The 19864-nt window shown below is 45.9% G+C and overlaps 1 protein-coding gene across 4 annotated transcripts in view; it reads left to right on the top strand.

The window, feature by feature from the left end:
- Positions 1 to 19864, top strand: part of plppr5b (phospholipid phosphatase related 5b) — an 85857-nt gene that overhangs the window by 10088 nt on the left and 55905 nt on the right. For 2 of the 4 annotated variants that reach the window (XM_068581966.1, XM_068581964.1), the window contains exon 3: positions 13666 to 13854. In XM_068581966.1, the coding sequence (XP_068438067.1) occupies positions 13666 to 13854 (189 nt within the window). Of the gene's footprint in view, positions 1 to 13491; positions 13855 to 19864 lie in introns of those variants that run through there. The other 2 variants (XM_068581968.1, XM_068581967.1) reach the window with 2 other exon arrangements.

Here is a 19864-nt window from a genome sequence, read left to right as displayed (position 1 = left end):
GTTTGTCGGTATCGAGGAGTGATGAAATGAACTGATGTAAACATTCTGACGTCACATGTTCCCTCTCTGATTGAAGCGGTCCTGTTCCCGTGTCCGTGGTTCAGGCTTTGTAAGTCTCAGGTCAGCAGTCCAACCACATTCATGTGTACGAACTGATGGCAGCAAAGAAAGTGTGGGAACGTTGTAAAACACAACAACACGTGCATCAGTGAGGATGTAGAGTTTAATAAAAGGAGGTTCAGGAGGAGTGGACGTGCTCACCTGTGAGCCTGTGGTTTGCAGACTAGTATGAAGCGCTGATTTGCTGTCTGTCTTGTTTTCTTCCCCATGACATGTGAGGTGGAGCTTAATACAACTGAATGAGACTAAACTAAATGTTACAATGAACTTTCATGACCTGAAAACAACATGTGAACAAAAGTTTAAGTTGTAAGACAAACACACTAAAAGTCCCAGGACGGACACTTCTGGTAACAATCTGTCACAAATAAAGGTTTCCTTCATGCAGAGGAGAGGCGGAGACACAAGTATTCTGGTTTTTAAGGACTGCTCCTAAACACACATTCTGATATGTGTGCTTTAATACACGAGAGCCCAGGTTGTCTTAGTCTTCATCCATTCAGCAGCAACAACACACTTCATATGTGTGATGTGTCTTCTGAGAGAGATGAAGGGACCGAGTGGAGAGATGGATGGAGGAGGACGTGCAGGTCTCTGCTGCTCTGACAGGACACCTGCAGCATCCCTCCTGTGTCTCTGCACGTTATCTGGGTGTAACTTGTAGATCTCTGTGGTTGTTGGGTAGAAGACACAAAGGGAATCATTTTGATTCCCAAACAAACGGTGGATGCAGCGCTCATTCTCCCTAAAAGCAGCTCAGTCTTCTCAGCATCTCTTTTTCCAGCACATTATTTCCTAAAATACAAACTGAAGCACACTTATGAGAGAAGGAACTGTCAAGCAGCACAACCCTTCTATAATAACCCTCATCCTCATGTGATATTGTCCTTAGATGCTTTGATATTTCCTGAGAGGGGTTAGGAATGAATTAGTCAGGAATGAATTATTAGAAATCTAATGAGGACAGAGCATGCTGCCTCCTCTTTCCCAGTGTTGTCATCGGCTCTGAAGTTAAGATCACATATTAAGATCTTTGATTCCGTACTTACATGTTATTTATTTTAACTCTTTAAGTAAACTGTGTTCATTACAATATGGGGAAATGTATTTATTTAAAATATAAGAAGACACAGATCATTGACATACAAAGCAATGAAATGTGCGATATACATTTTAATAAAAGTGGACAGGGTGGCCCTTCAGAACAGGTAGAAGCACCTTTACATGTACAGTCTGGTGGGTTTGACGCATGGTGAGGCACATGCTGTTTGCTCTTGAAGTGACAGCGTTCACATTCATGCTCACTGTGCGCTGCCCAAGTGTTACAAAAGAATATAGAATAAACCAGTACCGAGCTGACTCTAAACTAAGTAAACATACATTGGAAGTGATTTGAAACAGTCGCTGTATGAATGTAAATTGAGTGTAAATTGTCACTCCGTCTCTGACAGACCAAAACTGACACTGTGACATAGATTAAAGCTTACGGCCACTGAGCAAGTGAAGGTATTTAAAGAAACATATTACAATTGAGTAAACATAATCAGCGGAGCTGAAATGTCCTGTCGGCAGATCAGCTGTCAGTTTAGATATTGATATTGATATTGATTGATCTGCCAGACATCCCGATGTCTCTGCCTGAGCCTCAGCACATTGACCTCAGTCTGCTGTTTGTTCATCTTCAGAGTGCTGTGCGACGAGCCCTGTTCTATCTCAACTTATTTATATGAGCCTTTCTGTTTCATTCTCCAGGGTAAGGGTTGATTATTTATAGTTGGGGCTTCATTTTAAATCACAAAGAACATTCCTGCATCTTGAAAATGGGTCAGGAGTCCCTCTGAGGATTGATATTGTTTATTGACTTTCAGTGCATGTGTACCATCATAGGAGACACGTTTAGTTTATTAACATTACCACTAACTAACACCAATACTAAATCTGAAGCAGGTCTGCTGTGAGAGTAGTCTTCCAACCTCAGCATCTCTTAGGACTGTTCACGCCAAACGCGCCGCAAACTTGAGGCGCGACCAGATTACATGCAAAGATCGCTCTTTTCCCAGCGATAAACCACGGCAATACGTCACAGCCCCTTTAACGCATTTGGTGTGAACACCCTTTATTGTGGAGCGAGTAAACTGAGGCGGCGAACGTGGCGTGAAAATTCGCGCTGTGTTTGGTGTGAACGCAGCATAACATTGTAGCTGACAGGTTGGCGTGTTATATTTGTCAGGTGGAGTCATCTCCTCGGGTCTGATGCGGAGCATGTGAGATAGTGTGAGGAGGTAAACTGTTCAGACCAGGAGGGATGAAGGCTTTATTGGTGTGTAGCATTGAGCCAAACACTAACAACCCTGGAGAGTCTTTGTCTACTTTGTAATTATCTACTCACCAAACCAGGAAGTAGGCTCCTCCTGAGGGAGAGAGGCATAACGTGAAGACATACTTTATGAGCTCCTAGATTTGTATTTATTGTTTTTGTTTTAAATTGAGAAAAAAACAGTAAATATTTGGTTGTGAACCAACAGCACACGCCGACACTGAGCCCGCATCCTGCGGGGTGAAGGGATGGATGACTGAACGGGCCGACCTCACCCGGGCCTTCACCTGCAACATGTCAATCAAAGAGATGCCTACCAGCCAGGAAGTGACTCAACATGAGGAAAAATCATAAAACGATAACAAAGAGATGCAACCAGTTGTAAAGAGACCACAAAGAGACTCACAGCGACTATTAGAAGGGCCAAAACCACACAGACACAAAAACACACAAAAAACCTATAGAGACAACAAACCAGAGCAAAGAGGCACACATCAACTACAAAGAGACACAAACACTCCAAAAGGGGCAAATAAATACAAAAATACACTCATTCGGGTACAGAGTGACACAAAGCAACTACAAAGTCACAGACAGATGTAACAAATGTAAAGAGACACATACAAGAGCTAAACAAAGAGCCCAACCACTGCAGCGTCTCTGTCTCTGTTCCTATGGAGGAGAGGCTCAGTGCCTCATGATCTGCCCGCGGCTAACAGTAGCTCCTCAAAGGCTAACAGTAGCTCCTCACAGGCTAACAGTAGCTCCTCACAGGCTAAAAGTAGCTCCTCACAGGCTAACAGTAGCTCCTCACAGGCTAACAGCAGCTCCTCACAGGCTAACAGCAGCTCCTCACAGGCTAACAGTAGCTAATCACAGGCTAACAGTAGCTCCTCACAGGCTAACAGTAGCTCCTCACATGCTAGAAGCAGCACCTCACAGGCTAACAGCAGCTCCTCACAGGCTAACAGTAGCTAATCACAGGCTAACAGTAGCTCCTCACAGGCTAACAGTAGCTCCTCACAGGCTAACAGCAGCTCCTTGCAGGCTAACAGTAGCTAATCACAGGCTAACAGTAGCTCCTTGCAGACTAACAGCAGCTTATCACAGGCTAACAATAGCTCCTCGCAGGCTAACAGTAGCTCCTCGCAGGCTAACATCAGCTCATCACAGGCTAATAGTAGCTCCTCGCAGGCTAACAGTAGCTCCTCGCAGGCTAACATCAGCTCATCACAGGCTAACATCAGCTCATCACAGGCTAACATCAGCTCATCACAGGCTAACATCAGCTCATCACAGGCTAACAGCAGCTCATCACGGGCTAACATCAGCTCATCACAGGCTAACAGCAGCTCCTTGCAGGCTAACAGCAGCTCCTCACAGGCTAAGAGCAGCTCCTCACAGGCTAACAGTAGCTCCTTGCAGGCTAACATCAGTTCATCACAGGCTAACATTACCTCCGCACAGGTCACAAACACATTTGACCCCTGTAGCAGACACAACGTATTACTTAAAGTCTGATGAGCTGTATTTTTGCGTGATCTCTGGATCATGAAACCGTGTGACAGTAGTCAGGCAACAGGGATTTATAGTTATATAACAATCTCTTTTGTTACATAACTCACCCATTTCAAATGTATTGAGGAGTAAAGTTTGGCATACTTGGGGGGATGCTGCTTTGACATCTTAGGTCCCAAGCTGCTCGCTGTCTGCTCTGCTTCATCACCCACCTCAGCTCCACTGACTACCACCTTTGCCTTTTGTAAGAGTCTGTGTTGTAACTGCCAAGATGGCGATGGCCAGAAACACCCTCCATGGGCACCCACAACAGATCTTCAGAAAGGGGTTCGATCAGTGGCTCCTCTAGTCCACGTCGATGTGGCCTTGTGTCCTTGTTGCTCTCACTGGTGCATTGCATGGTAGCCCTTCGCCTCAGTGAATGAATGGGTGAATTATGACAACTAGTGTTAAAGCGCTTTGAGTGGTGGAAGCGATACAAGCCCAGTCCATTTACCAACTATCATCATGGATTTATTATATAAGCCATTATATGACCGGTCATTCCTCCACACATGCTCTTCCTTTACCATCAACAGTCCTCTGCTTGTTCCCAGCTGCAGTAGGAGAGAATACAGGCCACTCACCCTGGAAGGCTTAAATGGGGTAACTTGATCTTTCGCAGCTATAGTCAGCCTGGAGTCACACCAGTGACCCTGAATTACAGATAAAAAGAGAATAAAAAAGTCCTTTGCAATTTTAAAAAACAATGAAGTTATTTCCTTTTTGCTTTAGGGTCAACGTCCAGGGTTGTGAGCAGACCTCACAGAGACCAGTGGTGTACTCAGACTGTCTGATGGGAGAAGAAGCAATAAGAAAGGCAGCAGCTTCTCTCTCTTACCTACTGTAGGGGCATCCAAGAGGGCGTCTACAGCGTCTTTCAAACAAGACCCCCAAAACATTTGTATCTAAATAAATATAACAGTTACCATGTATTAGCATTCTTAAGCTAGCTAGTGCTGCTAACAGTACCGGGCCCTGCTAACAAGATGGTGACGGACAAAAATGCTAAACCTGATGCTCAAAAGATAAAAAATGGCAATCGTCACTGTGACGTCATCCACTTCTTCTAAGCAACCGTTCTTACTAAAGATTTCAATCTTTAGTGAACATATAACAACTAATTTGTAGTAGCATAATTGCTGTGTAATAATGGTTTACTGTGGATTGTCTTATTTGTCTGTGCAGGTCACATGACTGTCCCATCCATATCATCAGCTGTCCTAGTGGTTGTCAAGAGCAGATTACTTCATATTGTTCACATTGATAGAAGAAATGTACCGACTGAAGAAAAGAAAGAACTCCTATCAGTGAAATGACAACAACCTTCACAGCTGTGTTCATCTCAGCCACAGCGTCCGTGTTTCTGGCTGTGGCACAACGAGGAAGACGACGTCCACAATTCTAATGTCACGATAAAGATCTGAGTTGCTTGTTTATATTTCCCACCAGTAGCCATCAACGAGCACAACACCAGACCTATTGCAGTTGCTGAAAAGAGATTTGGAACCATGGTAACACATTTGGTGCTGTAAAAGTATTATATACTATTAGCGTGTGTGTTCATGGTGATGAAGAAATATGTCTCCAAGTGCAACAGAGTGGCTTATTGATGTATCTGCAATGTTTTGACCACAACAATGAGGCTCCATGGGACAGAGCATAGGAACACACACAATACAAGTAGACATCATTAGTCGTGGTTTGGGTCTGTCTGCACATTAGTGGTCCGTGTTGTATCATTTTTGTATGTATCATGAAAGTGGAGCGATTTACTATTTCAGGGATTAGAGATGTCTTGCGTTTCATTCATCACATCAATCTGGAGCCCTTTGGAGCGAAACGTAGAGGCTACATGAAGAAGCAAAAACACACGTGTGCTCTTGTAAACACACTTCAATTCAATTCAGTTTATTTTCTATAGCCCAAAATCACAACTACAAGATTAGCCTTGGAGGACTTTACAGTCTGTACACATGACATCCTGTGAACAACTCCCCAAATAAAGATAGAAAAACCCTTTCACAGGGAAAACAGGAAGAAGCTTCATAGAGCAACAGAGGAGGATCCTCTGCAGGATGGACAGAAGCAACAGATGTCATGTGACCAGAATGAGCAACGCAACAGAGTTGCCTCTCATTACATGAAGATGACAAAAACTATTATATAATGAGTAGTATACGCATGGACCACCATCCAACACACGTGCGCTCTGGTGCTACTTCGCTACTGTCGGCCATCTTACTTCTCGTCCACTACATCTTGAGGGAAATATTGTACTTTGAACTTCATATTTATTTGACAATATAAGTTACTGGTTAGGATATTTAGCAGATTCAGATTAATAAATTAATACAAATCATAAATCAACCAATAAACTATGATGCTTTGTTAAATAGTATATATCTTTAAAGTACATAACTCAGTTCAAATGAGCTTCGGCTTCACCAGCAGCCACATTAAAATGGTGAACACATCCCATTATGCATCAATAATTATAATCCAATGATATATAGGCCATTCTTAAGTATGTTATTTACATAATTCCCAGCTGGACTAGTGCCAGTCGCTGCGCAACCCTGAACAAAAAAAAAAAATGCCTTGAGAGGGCCAGCGCATCTGTTGAGAAGATGAGAAATATGTTTGGTTTGTCAGGAAATTTGGGACCAAATAGATGTTGGTGGGCCTCCGCAGTCTACGTAAGCCATGGAAACACTGCATTTACAGTATTAACCACGCCCGCCACGAAGCTCCAGGGATGTACATGCTGGACGGTCCTGTCTCCCACTTTGGTTTAGCAACGTTTGTACAGCCAATCATGTTCGAAAGAAATCAAGCCCACGGACTCTGCTGAGCTCAAGAGTTGTAATTTAGCACTACTAGAATTGATGTAAAATGTTTGCATTGGGAGGTATAAATTTCTTCTAAAATTAAGTTTGTGAGCTCCACGAAAGATTATTAAAAGTACAAATGAAGGGCTGAGTGAAAAGGGAACGCAGTGTATTATTAGTGTTCCTTAGTGTGACCTGGTTCCAGTGTGGAGGCCAGCGAGCGGCAGAGCCAACCCAGCCCTCCATCTCCACTTCCTCCCATGCCTGCCACAATTATTTTCATTCAAGAACACGGGCCTGCAGGATCCGCCTTCACATCCACGGGTCGCGAGAAAGACACTGCATAAATATCTTATGAAGTGTGACATGCCAGATAAGCCCTGGCTGCTGGAAGCGTGCTACTTTGAAGTTTCCTCCTCTGCCGCTTTGCCTTTTTATGAAGAGCTTTTATATTAAGAGCTGTTTTATTAAGAGCTGTTTTATTAAGAGCTGTTTATTCACGCGATCAAATCAAATCTTGTCTGCTACACTTGACTCGTATGCAGAAATCATGAAGCCAATACATCTTGGCCCAAACATGTGGTAAATCAACACTTATTTTTAATATCAGCTTATTATCCTTGCATAGCTGCTGCTTGGTTGTGTGTAAAAAATCTGTCAGTGTTCATTTGTGTGGACGGAGAGAGAGATTGATATGCTTTTCAAAGCGATGTGTGCGCCTGTTAGCTAAGGTCTTCTTGCATGCCTCCTCCTGTGATGTATCGACTGTATCTGGGTCGCACTGCTGCCGTTGGCATAATGGTGTAATGAAACACAATGTAAGCATTTCTCATATCTCAACCACAACAAGCCTATTAATAGATGCTCAGTCAGTCGGAGTGATGTCGTCTTGGCAGCAAATTGTTCATTTTGAGTGGATGCTTTTAAAACAAGGGGAAACGGAGTGATTGAAGGCATTTCACTCACCTGTAAACAAAGGAGTGTCTCTTTTGTACAGTTCATTGGCCCTGTGACAGAGCCAATGAACATGTTAGAGCTGTGGCTAACTGGTTTTCTACTGACGCCTCATACACAAATCAGATACCAGTGAAAGTGTGAATGAATGAATTATGTTTGTTTGCAATGCTTTTAAATACATACATTTCTGCCTGTTGAGGAAAGAGTCAGTTAGATGAAACAACAAGGCTGAGCTGTTGGATGGAGTGTGTCTGATGTTTGCACCAATCTACCCAACCTCCACCAAACCTTCTGTAGAGGCTCAAACCCCAACCAATTTAAATTATTAGAGCCACTAGGTGGCTGAACGGGAGAACATGTTTGGATGCGTGTTCTCCCATAAACAAATCCAATGTATCTTTGATGTATTTATTTTGTGATAAACACGAGCAACTTGACACAAGCAGTGTCCATCCACCCAAACAAACATCCATCCATTCACCCATCCACCCACCCAACCAACAATTCACCCATACACCCAACCGTCCATCCATCCACCCATCCACCCACCCAACCAACACTCCATCCACCCATTCATCCATCCACTCATCCACCCAACACTCCATCCATCCATCCATCCATCCAACCATCCATCCACCCAACCAACACTCCATCCATCCAACCATCCATCCACCCAACCAACACTCCATCCATCCATCCATCCACCCATCCACCCACCCACCCAACCAACACTCCATCCATCCACCCAACCATCCATCCATCCACCCATCCACCCAACCATCCATCCATCCACCCAACCATCCATCCATCCACCCATCCACCCATCCATCCATCCACCCATTCATCCATCTTGCATCGTATCAAACGTCTTTCACCTTTCAGGTTTGGGTGTTGCCTGCTTCCTGTCTGCATGCAGAGAGTTAAAGTCATTTATGTGTTACAGCTTTGCTTCTGTTTATCAGTCCTCTCAGTGAGAATAACCAAGCTGTCTGTCACAGTTTTCAACCTTCCTGATCTGCTTGTTTTTATTTCCCTGTCAGATTTTGTTGGTGCAACGTTGCTGTGTTTCCATAGCAATATGTGATTTCAACAATTATCATAACTGATGGAGAAACTACAAAAGCAAGACAGAAATGTTATGAACTACTACAAAACCTCTGCTCTTAGCTCATCCTCCCTGCGACCCTTTAGCTTCCGCAGTAAGGAGGTGTTGTTCACGTTGTTAAAGTCTGCTTTGCATGCTGTTCACACTGGTATAGTTACTGGTCCTGGTGTTACTGTGGGATGACTCCATTTACACAGGGTACCATGGTAACATCTCTTATAGATGGCACGTTTATCACACCCCCATGACGCAGGAGTTATATACTGCTCTTCAAGTAGGAACAGGTATTTAAAGACTTCTGCAGGAAATGAATGTTGTGTTCAGTGTAGACAGACAATAGCTTTGGTCTGGCTTCACCTGCTTAGAGTCTCAAAGGTGTTTGATTGTGCTTTAATGTTCTCAACAAGTGTGTGTGTGTGTGTGTGTGTGTGTGTGTGTGTGTGTGTGTGTGTGTGTGTGTGTGTGTGTGTGTGTGTGTGTGTGAATCCTTTCATGCTTTGCTGCTGCTGTGCCACACCTGTATTCCCCAGACAGCAAAGCTCATTAGTCACTCCTCAGGGAGGAGAATAAAAAGGAAGAAGTGCCTGTCATACTTGGCTCTGATGTCATATTTACGGTGGCAGCTCTTCATATCGTCTCACTTAGTTTTACTGCGTGTGAGGAAAGTATCCATCGCAGATTACATACTATAATCCTGTTCTTATTGTCATCTCCAGGTGATTATGTATTAGATCTGTACATCTCTGTGTCTGTCCATGGCCAATCAGCCTGGTATGTATTGAGCTCATTCATGACTGGAGGCTCAAAGATGTTTCGTACCGTCATTGACTGCAGACTCCTCACTTCTCTCTGCTTGCTCGAGTGATCAACATCTGCTTCAGTTTCAACTCCTGCTTCTGCCACAGATTATCAACCGTTCCTCTGTTAGCATGCCCAATGTGTGAACGATGCAATGGATTGAATCGTCTCGTATTCATCACATTCTCCGGTGGTCACATGAACACGTTGGTGTGAAGACAACATACCTCAGTCATTATGATGTGTTCAAGCTCTATTCAGTGTAAAATAACAAGGGACATTATAATGCTATCATGATGTGTTCAAATGTAATCCTGTAAAATGCAGTTTTTCAGCTTCCTACAGGAGCTTTAAGCAGCTTAGAATACATCATTACAACTATTAATGCCAAGGTTATCTATAATTTAAATAGACACACAATAATGTATTTCCTCATGATTTGAATTGCTCCTCTTGTTGTACGCATGTGTATATTTATTTATGTATAAGATATCTATAACTAGCGTTTAGCCAGTGGAGCGCGTGTTCCTGCCAGTATGGGAGGAGAGCTATCAGCTGTTAGCAGCCAGCGGGCAATGGCGTGTGCTCGGCTAACAGAGCTAACGGCTACAGGAACTAAACTGACGGGACGCAGTGAACAACCTGAAGCAGACAGACACAGTCTTAGATTACAGTTTGAATTCAGTCAAACAAACAGTACGCTGCGTCGTATGCATATAGTGAAGTACATCATGTGCTCCTTGGTTGTCAAAAATCAATAATAATACATATTCAATGATACATGGTGAGAGTCCAATAGGATGAAGACATTATGCTGTCACACACGATGAGTCCCTCAGCAACAGATGTCCTTGTTTGCTTTTGTCTACTGTCGCAGAAATCCTTCAGACACTGTGTACACAGTGTGTTGGCTCTGTACTGCGCTCCATCGTTCGGTGTGTGTGTGTGTGTGTGTGTGTGTGTGTGTGTGTGTGTGTGCGCCTCAGCAGTGGAGCAGTGACTGTGGGTCTCCTCGTAGGCCGAGCGCTGCAGCGACAGATGGACCATGGGTGCACAGAGGGCAGCAGCGTGCTCACACACACACACACACACACACACACACACACACACACACACACTGCTAGACTCATCACCTTGTTATCGCCTCTTCCAAACACGTGAATACATTACACAGTGTCTTTCCCATTTAATACAACGTATAACTCATCTGGACATACCGTAGATTGCAGTTTAAAGATGCGTGTTCCCACACCACGAGGAAAACCTGTTTTTGGAAGTTTGCATAAAATGACAAATTTGCCCCGAATGTCCAAGAAAACAATGAGCTGTCATCAAACCTTCATCACCCTGATGACGGGTCACTGGCTGCACATGTCTTTTATCCAGCTGGGTTTAAAGCTCTGTTGAGCAACAGTGACACTGCAATTCAGTTGATTGTCTATGTTTTATATACGTGACAACCCTCTAATCGTTCCAAGGTAGAACATATAGCAAATACAAATATATAAAATGCATTGATCCCAAAGGAGCTGTGGACATGTCAGGGCCACATCTGCATGATCAACGTGTTTCAGGCCTGTTGCTTTATTCAGCCTCATGCTGTGGTGACAGTGCACCATTTAAAGCTGCGCATGAGGAAACATCCTGCTGATGGATGTCCTGACTCTGATGGAGAGATTGATCTCTCCCACGTGTAGGACTTCAGGACAACGCTTTGGCAGGAATCATCTTTTTAAAGGCGTCCCATGCACATTTCCTCACACAGTATTAGAGGTCATAGTACGTTGTCCTGAACAGCAGAGTTCATAGTTCATTATGCAGCGTTCAGTTTGGTTCATAATGCACACGTTCTATAGTCAAGCACGATTAAATGATATTTTATGGAGGAAAATGCATCATTGAACGTCTCTCTGCTGTGTTTCTGAGCATGAAGCCAGAGCGTATAGATTTGTTTAATTTAGTATTAAAATGGAGAGACAGTCGAGTAACAGCAGCCATTACTCCATTCACCCTCCACATCTCTCTCTCCGTCTCCTCCGCCAGCCCTCACTCATGGACGTCAGCTTGTTAGTGAAGCACCTGAATGCATCTCCGGGGTTGGAGGCATTCAGAGTATGAAGTGAGATGAGACTCGTGTGATCCATGAGGGGAAGTAGAGTCGCTGCAGCAACCGAAGGAAGATAAGAAAAGAAAGATAGAATCTTACGTAACACAACCGTTCCAGCTCGACAGGAAGTGGACGTTCACGAGGAGTTAGGACATAGTCATGAAGGAGTCAAACAGCAGGACACGAAAAGTACCATGGCAAAAAAAGTGAACATAAGGAATGGAGTGTATAAGATATTGAATGAGGGAAGAATTATAAATAAGTCACGGTTCAGGAGCTAACGGGTGAATCGCTAATGTTTGCTCTTCACTGAAGCTCTCTGGCAAGAAATATTACACAACACTACGAGCCCTGTTGCCAGGGTGGTGTTGTACTTTTCTGCTAACCAGGGATACGCAGTACAGCGAGGGACCAACACGTATATAGCGTGTTGAAAGTTCTGTGGTAAAATAACCAGCATGAGGAGCCAGACGGTGCACAGGCAGCCGGACGTTGTGAGGAAGACTTTCACCCAGGAGGCCGCGGTGAAACCCAAAGTAAACTTCACGCCGTGTGTCTCATACGCTCCGCAGAAGGCAAAGAGAGTCTGTGTGTTTGCTGCTTCCTGTGAACATGCGTGTGGTGTGTGGCTCTGTGTGGCGTTGGTGCTCAGAGGGTTACAGCCTCACCTCTCCTGGTCTTACATTACACTCATGTGGAGTACCTGAGCGCTTCACCTCGCTGTCTCCACGCCATGCAGCCTGTTACGCACGCACACCTGCAGAGTTTGTATGACTTCAAATCAAATGGACGTGACCACGCAGCGTCTGCCCATCACCGCTACGTATCCACTCTCATGACACACGGGGCTGAGGCTAGAGCTTCAGCCTCTGCCGTGTCGGAGACACATGTGACGTCTGTAGCCCTCCTCCTCCTCGTCCTCCTCCTCTCTCTCCTCCTCCTCTCTCTCCTCCTCCTCCTCTCTCTCCTTCCCTCTGCTTGTCTCCGCTCTGCTCTTAAACATCGGTTGAACGTGGCGACGCACGTCTTGGTTCTGTGTAGAGTTTGTACACAGAACTGGAGGAAGCTGTCCATCCTCCCATTGCTCACTAATCTCTCTCTCTCTCTCTCTCTCTCTCTCTCTCTCTCTCTCTCTCTCTCTCTCTCTCTTACACACACACACGCGCGCGCACACACACACACACACACACAGAGAAGAGGGCGTGTTAGCCGAGCCTCTTCATCTCTTTCATGCTTGCACGCCCTCAAACACCCATTCTCTCTCTCTCTCTCTCTCTCTCTCTATCTCTCTCTCTCTCGCTCTCTCTCACGCTCTCTCTCTCCCCGAGTTACTCATTCTTGCTCTCTTTCTCTCTAACCCACCTCTCTCTCTTTTGCGCTCTCTCTTTCTCTCCCCTACCTCTCTCTCTCTCTCTCTCTCTCTCTCTCTCTCTCTCTCTCTCTCTCTCTCTCTCTCTCTCTTGCGCTCTCTCTCTTTCTCTCCCCACCCCTCTCTCTCTCTCTCTTTCCCTCTCTCTCCTCCCACCCCTCTCTCTCTCTCTCTCTCTCTCTCTCTCTCTCTCTCTCTCTCTCTCTCTCTTGCGCTCTCTCTCTTTCTCTCCCCACCCCTCTCTCTCTCTCTCTTTCCCTCTCTCTCCTCCCACCCCTCTCTCTCTCTCTCTCTCACACACACAGGCTGTAGTCGCAGCAGTGAGCAGAGGAAGCCGGGGCGAGCGAGCCTCCTCCAGGATCACAGAGCGGCATCGAGCCGCCGAGCCGTCATGAGCCGGTCACCGGGGGAGGAGGAGGAGGCCGGCTAGAGGGAGAGAGAGAATCAAGGCTAATTCTAATTAAATGTCTCTCGCCCTCTGTCTGCATCATGCTGTACTTCCAGCTGGTGATCATGGCCGGGACCGTCATGCTGGCCTACTACTTCGAGTACACCGACACCTTCAGCGTGCACGTGCAGGGCTTCTTCTGCTACGACACGGCGTACACCAAGCCCTACCTGGGCCCGGAGGACCGCAGCGCCGTGCCGCCCGTCCTGCTGTACGCGCTGGTGGCCGGGCTGCCCACGCTGCTGGTGAGTGCTGCCGGACCGCTCATCCCTCACTGGAGCTCTCTCTCTCTCTCTCTCTCTCTCTCTCTCTCTCTCTCTCTCTCTCTCTGTCTCTCTCTCTCTGTGACACAGTGGCATCGGGCTGTGGGTCCATCACTGTGTCAGCGGTGTGTTCATCCACGAGCTCGTCCTCAGCGTCTCTTCACTCATTCCTTATATTTATAGACCTCACGGTGGCTTCCAGCATCTCCTGGTGACACATTTTTCACAATGCTCAGACTTTTGTGTAACATGAATTGTGTGTTAAGATTATTGTAAAAGAAACTCAAACTAGGACTTAGAACAGAAACAGAGTTTTTCCTGCAGCTTACTGCTGACTTGAAGTTTGCTTCTCCAGAACATTACATTTAAAATGTCACACACATCACAACCCCAGCAGGTATTAGCTGCCAGCAGCCTCAATATTACCCTGATGTTATTATGTATGTCCTGTGAATGACAGGATGCATTGTAAAGCACGAACAGGCAGCGTTGCAATAGACAAGTGCACAGGAGCAGATGTGAACGCTGCTGCATTGATTCAATGTGATAACTCGTCATGTCGTGACTCAGCCTCCTCGTGGCGTCATGTCACACCGCTGGTCAGCTGCTGTCTCAGGAGGACGATCCATGCTGAGCATTCCTGTCATGATGCTTCTTTTCTTTACGTTGGGTTCATTGATTTATTCATCTTGGCCACTAGGGGGCAGCGTAACAGGCAGTGAAGCTTCTCAGGGCTTCCACACTAACTTTTCCTCTTTTACAGGGTATGAATCATCATCATCATCATCATTATCATCATCATCATCATCATCATCAGAGCCTTCTGGGTCTAAACGTTTTGTCTCGAGTATTTTATTTTAAATAGTCCGCTTCTTTTTGAGATTGCTTCGTATTGTTCAATGAGGTTTAACTAATCTGGATCCTGTGCACATGAGAACGCACAATGCGCCCAGTGATGGTGAACATCACGCACCACTAGAAATACGATCACACATGTTGGCAGCAGTCTGGAGTCGCGGGTCAAGGGTTCTCGATTAGCACCCGACGCTAATGTAAACGTGTGAAACACAACATTAACACGTTGTTAAGTGGGTGTGGTGACCGCAGACAGTTGGCTATTTATACACCCAGCAGACATTTGTCGTCACCTGATGGATGTGAGTCCAGGATTCGCTCTCTTTGAGCTCTGTTGGGTCTCCACCAGCCCCAGAGGAAGCTCTCTCTCTCCGAGTGAGCCGTGGCTTCATGGCACCAATGTGGTGGAGAGTCGCGTCTGAAGCTAGAAGAAGAGCCTCGTCTTCCAGGAAGTGTTCACTCATTGAGCCCTGTTTGGATTCAGACATGTCGGCTCCTGCATCTTGCAGACGGAGCTCCCTGCAGATGAAAGCTTTGCATCCTGTTGCATGATGGGATGCTCCGGTCCCGGTGGCGAGGCAGAGACTGACTTAAAAAGATCCAACGAGAAAGCGACCTGTGGCTCAGTATTGATTGGATGTCTTCAAAGCGCAGCAGTCCAGCACCACGTTGCTGTGGATACTCCCTGATGACATCACATTCACATTCATACACCCCGACGTTACATTCTGACCACAAAACAACAGGATCAGCTTGAACCCCGAGTCCTCCCCTCTGAGCCAACGGCTGATTGAGCTAAAAGATATCCAGCGTCACCCTGACACACACACACACACACACACACACACACACACACACACACACACACACACACACACACACACTGACCCTGCTGCCGGGTGCATGTTGGACTGTCTGTATGCCTCTGTGTCTGTTTCAGTTGCTCGCCTGCCTGCCTGCAACACACACACACACACACACACACACACACACAGACACACACACACACACACAGCTGAAATCCCTGCACACAGGCACCGCAGCGTGTGATATTGTGTTGAAGCAGACTCAGCAGCGTCTGCAGCGACTTTCTCTTTCTGCATTTATTTGCGTCGGGACGTCGTCGTTCGGGTCTCTGGCGAGGCGTAAAGACGTGTGCAGCCTCGGGGCCACGTGGGCATGGATCCTTGGTAGCTGGGTCCGATGCTGTGGTCCGACCGCCTGGACCTCTCTGTCGGGCTCGTGGACCAGAACAGAGGGCGCTATCGCCGTGAGTGAACAGGGCAGCGCGACAGCGACAGCTTCACAGACGGACAGACGCTTCTTCAGGAGCTGATATTTCTGTGTGAGCGCTGCAGAGCGGCCTGGCACCGACTCGCAGAGACGCCATCCTCCGCCAGCGGCAGATGGGTTCTTTATTTAGTACAACGATGAGAGAAATAAAGCAGGAGAAACGGTGATGAAGCAGTTTACGGCTCAGAGCATCAATTCAGTGCCGTCAGTGGCAGTTTAACAGGGTTGTGAAACGTCACACAACGCGTCCAGAGAAAAACAGGAAATGTCTCTGTTGTTGAAAAGAAAGTTGCCGAGCGCCATGACAGCACAAACAAGTATAAATACTAATTCTGCCGTGTGTTTCTGGCCGCAGGACCTTTGCTGAATGTCAACCCCCCACCACCTCATGCTCCCGTGACTCAGTCTGATCACTCGCATCTCTCCCGGATGAATCATCAAAGATGAACAGCTCGCTCTTTGATCGAGCCGTGTTCAAACGAACATTGAGCAAGAAGTTAACCCTCTGACCCCCGGAGCAGTTTCACTCACGTTCTGTATTTCCTCTGCAGTCTGAAAGTGCAGCAGATCCACCAGGAAAGGAGCAGAGAGTCATACGATGTCTGCTCCTTTCTTTTACAACAATGACATCTATCCAACGTTTCTGTAAGAGGAAGTGTTAGCCATGTTGGGAACAAGGCGCTCCAGGTGCTTCGTACACACACAGCCTCCTCTCGCGCTCTGTCACTAATGCAGTACGAGTACTTTTAATGCTAAATGTTCTCAGCCGAGTACAAAACCTGAACGCGGCCACCGGCTGAAGTGCAGACATCCTCCAGATGCATTTGCAGATTCAACAACTTTGCTCTCAACAAGGATGTCACCAGTTAACCCCTTCCTGTCGTCTCAGGCCCGGTTCCTGTCCATTTGGAAGTCATTGCATATTCTCTGTAAGCAGTAGCATAGCAGTAGCATAGCATTAGCATTCCCAGCTGGGGCCCATCTGCTTCAGGACACTGCCAGCGGTTCCAGCACCGGCTGGTTGATTCATTTAAAGCTCAGCTGTTTAAAGTCAGGCCATCACTTCATATGGAAGCGTCTCACTGGAGGTTTCTCCAAGAGAGAATTGAACATTTGGTTTACGCTGCTGTGTGATGTAACTCGCTCCTCTTTTAGGGGGATTTTGTTCTGATGACTGAAGGACTCAACCAGACTGAGACATGCATCATGTCCTGGATCCTCCAGGGCGGCTTCTGTGCTCCAGATACACTCTCCTGCCTCAGTCCTCGTCGGCATAAGATGTTTATTTTTACTTTGATGTCAATATGAATCATGCTTTAGTTGCCAGGAGTGGTTTCCGTCCACTATTTGTAAACGCATGCATGTGTGCACTTTCCTCTGAAATAGTTGCAGACAAAATGTAAGCTCCATCTCCAGGCCAACACCAGAGTGCGACCAGCACACCTGCCTATGAAGACAGGAACCTCTCCAAGCAAAGTGAGCAGACACATCGGTCCACACAGACCGTTATATACGCCTCTCAAAGCTGGCAGCATGTCACGTATCAGGTTTCTAAGTTCTTCGCTGAATTGACATTCTTGAAACGACCGGTAGATCTGCTGCTGTTTGTTGGTCAGTGTGGACTATGATGCCTCGTCTGTGAGCCGGACACTGGCTTGACCCCTGAGGTCATATTTCAGACTTTCTCGCTCTAATCTCTGCTGTGACGAACAGCCAATGGAGGGAAACTGCTTCTGTCCCGGTGCAGCGCTGTGTTCCTGCCGTTCTGGTGACTGACAGGAGACAGCAGCTCCACTGCTGGACTGGAGCTGCACATTGACTTTGTGTTTATTCATCTGGCGTCTTCAGGAGCTACTTTCATTGGAGAAGCGTTGACTGGGTTTGTTTGATATCGCGTGAGGCCTTCACACACCAGAGCGGTTTGTTGTGATTCATTTGCGTCTCTGTATATTTTTGTAGTACTATTGATTTAGTACTTTGACTGCATGTCAATGTTACGCAGCAAAAACGCAATGTATATTCTGAACATTGTCAATTTTTGTAACTTTTGCTCCGTGAATCAAGTCAACCAACCAAGTAGTAGAAGAACACATGTCCTGTATGAATCTGATGCATGTCATCATCTAGTTTCACTCTCAACGCAGAAGTCAACATTTAACCCCTCGTGTCGTCACAAGTCGTTTCCTTCCCGCTCGACTGTCCTAACATAATAAGCGCAGATGAATTGGACTGTTCTAATAACCAGATGAGTCTTCACGACACACACATTTAAACATGTTGACACACATTTAAACTTGAAGCAGATGAGCATCTAAAGCAACACATTGATGTCATTGTGGTACTTTAAAGTTACATTTAGTATAACTGCTATTTTCTTTTTGTTTCCTGGAGGCATTGTTTGTTTTAAAACACATTTTAAATGAGTTTGACGTAAACATCATTTGTCATGCAAGCTTTTCTAAATGATTGTACTAAAGAGCCGGAGCCCAAGGCCAGGTGAGGAACAAGCGTTAGTTCATGGACATAAATCCTGCTCACCTCCGCTGCTCCTCATCCCAGCTAACTGTAATATGCATTATTCTCCTGGTGCTCTTAATTAATAACTGAGTCAGCAGCTTGCAGGGGAAAAACTAAGCAATAAGAGACAAAAGAATGGATCCATAAATTCCTAATTCCCCATCATCCAAGAGGCGAGTGTGGAGAAGACCAAACCAGCAGCGCTTCAAGCTCAGAACAAAGCTGTTGACCAAAGAGCCATGAAGACGGACGAGCGTCTGCAGAGACATCGCCCCTCTGAACACGCAGGACATGGCTGGAAACACAACCAGTGGAGTCCTCGCTTGACTTCTTTTGTGTCCTTCTCATGCGTTTGGATCATGGGACAAAGTGCCTCGAGACCTCAAGGTTGGCAGGACTGAAGAGAACTTGGTGGTTCAGAGTCAAACCCTCCTTTCTCCACAGAGCAGAAAAACACTTGACGTCAGAATGGTAACGTCTTAATCTGAATGTTGAATGGTCCACAGGGTCATCGGCATCACAGTTACTGGAAGTTCTTTTGAGACTTGATGGTTTTCATCGCAGTATTTTGGAAAAGCAACTTCCCCAGTTCAGTCGTCAGGAGGACCGTCCTCAGGTCTCTGAACCTTCTGTAGGCCGAGGTCTGTTCTCAGTGACCACAAAGGTCCAGAAGAAGGGATATATATATATATATATATATATATATATATATATATATATATATATATATATATATATGAAACCACCACGCTGAGCACAGCTCACCAGCACACACATGCTGCGGCCGCCTCACATCTCACGTTGTGTGTCCTTTGTTTAACGGTCGTCCTCACTCTCGCGCAGCACAAAGGCTCAACATTAAGCTGCTTCATGTTTCAGAGGGACGTCTGACCCCTCTCTGGGGAGCTGCGCTCAGACGATGATCCACCATTTGTATGGTTAGGTCCATCACTCAGGTGCAGTGAAACATGTGAAGCGTGTTGTAGTCAAATAATAGTTTACTCAGAGCCACACAGACTCTGCATCCGGCTCGCTCAACAGTGGAGCTTCTGCTCTTCCACAGCTCGGCCTGGACTTTTGGATCATATTGTTAGTTCATTTTTTTCTGATCAATAGGCTTTTTCACATAAAGTCCCTCTAGGTTTGTATTGTATGTTATGAGGAGATATTTCTGTCCCGATAACATTCTCATGTCGGGGTCTGAAAGTCAACTTGAGACCAAAGGAGCAAACAACTGGCACCAGAAGTCAGTAGGATGTTGGTAAATTCACCCAAAATGAAATCTTACAGCATTGAACTCTTCAAGTGATCACATGGACAACTTGCT

This window comes from Clinocottus analis, unplaced genomic scaffold (genome assembly GCF_023055335.1).
Source record: "Clinocottus analis isolate CAN_PGR_092001 unplaced genomic scaffold, fCliAna1.0.p SCAF_18, whole genome shotgun sequence".
NCBI lineage: Eukaryota > Metazoa > Chordata > Actinopteri > Perciformes > Cottidae > Clinocottus > Clinocottus analis.
Note: the sequence above shows the minus strand (reverse complement) of the source record. Positions and strands in the feature narration are given on the sequence as shown.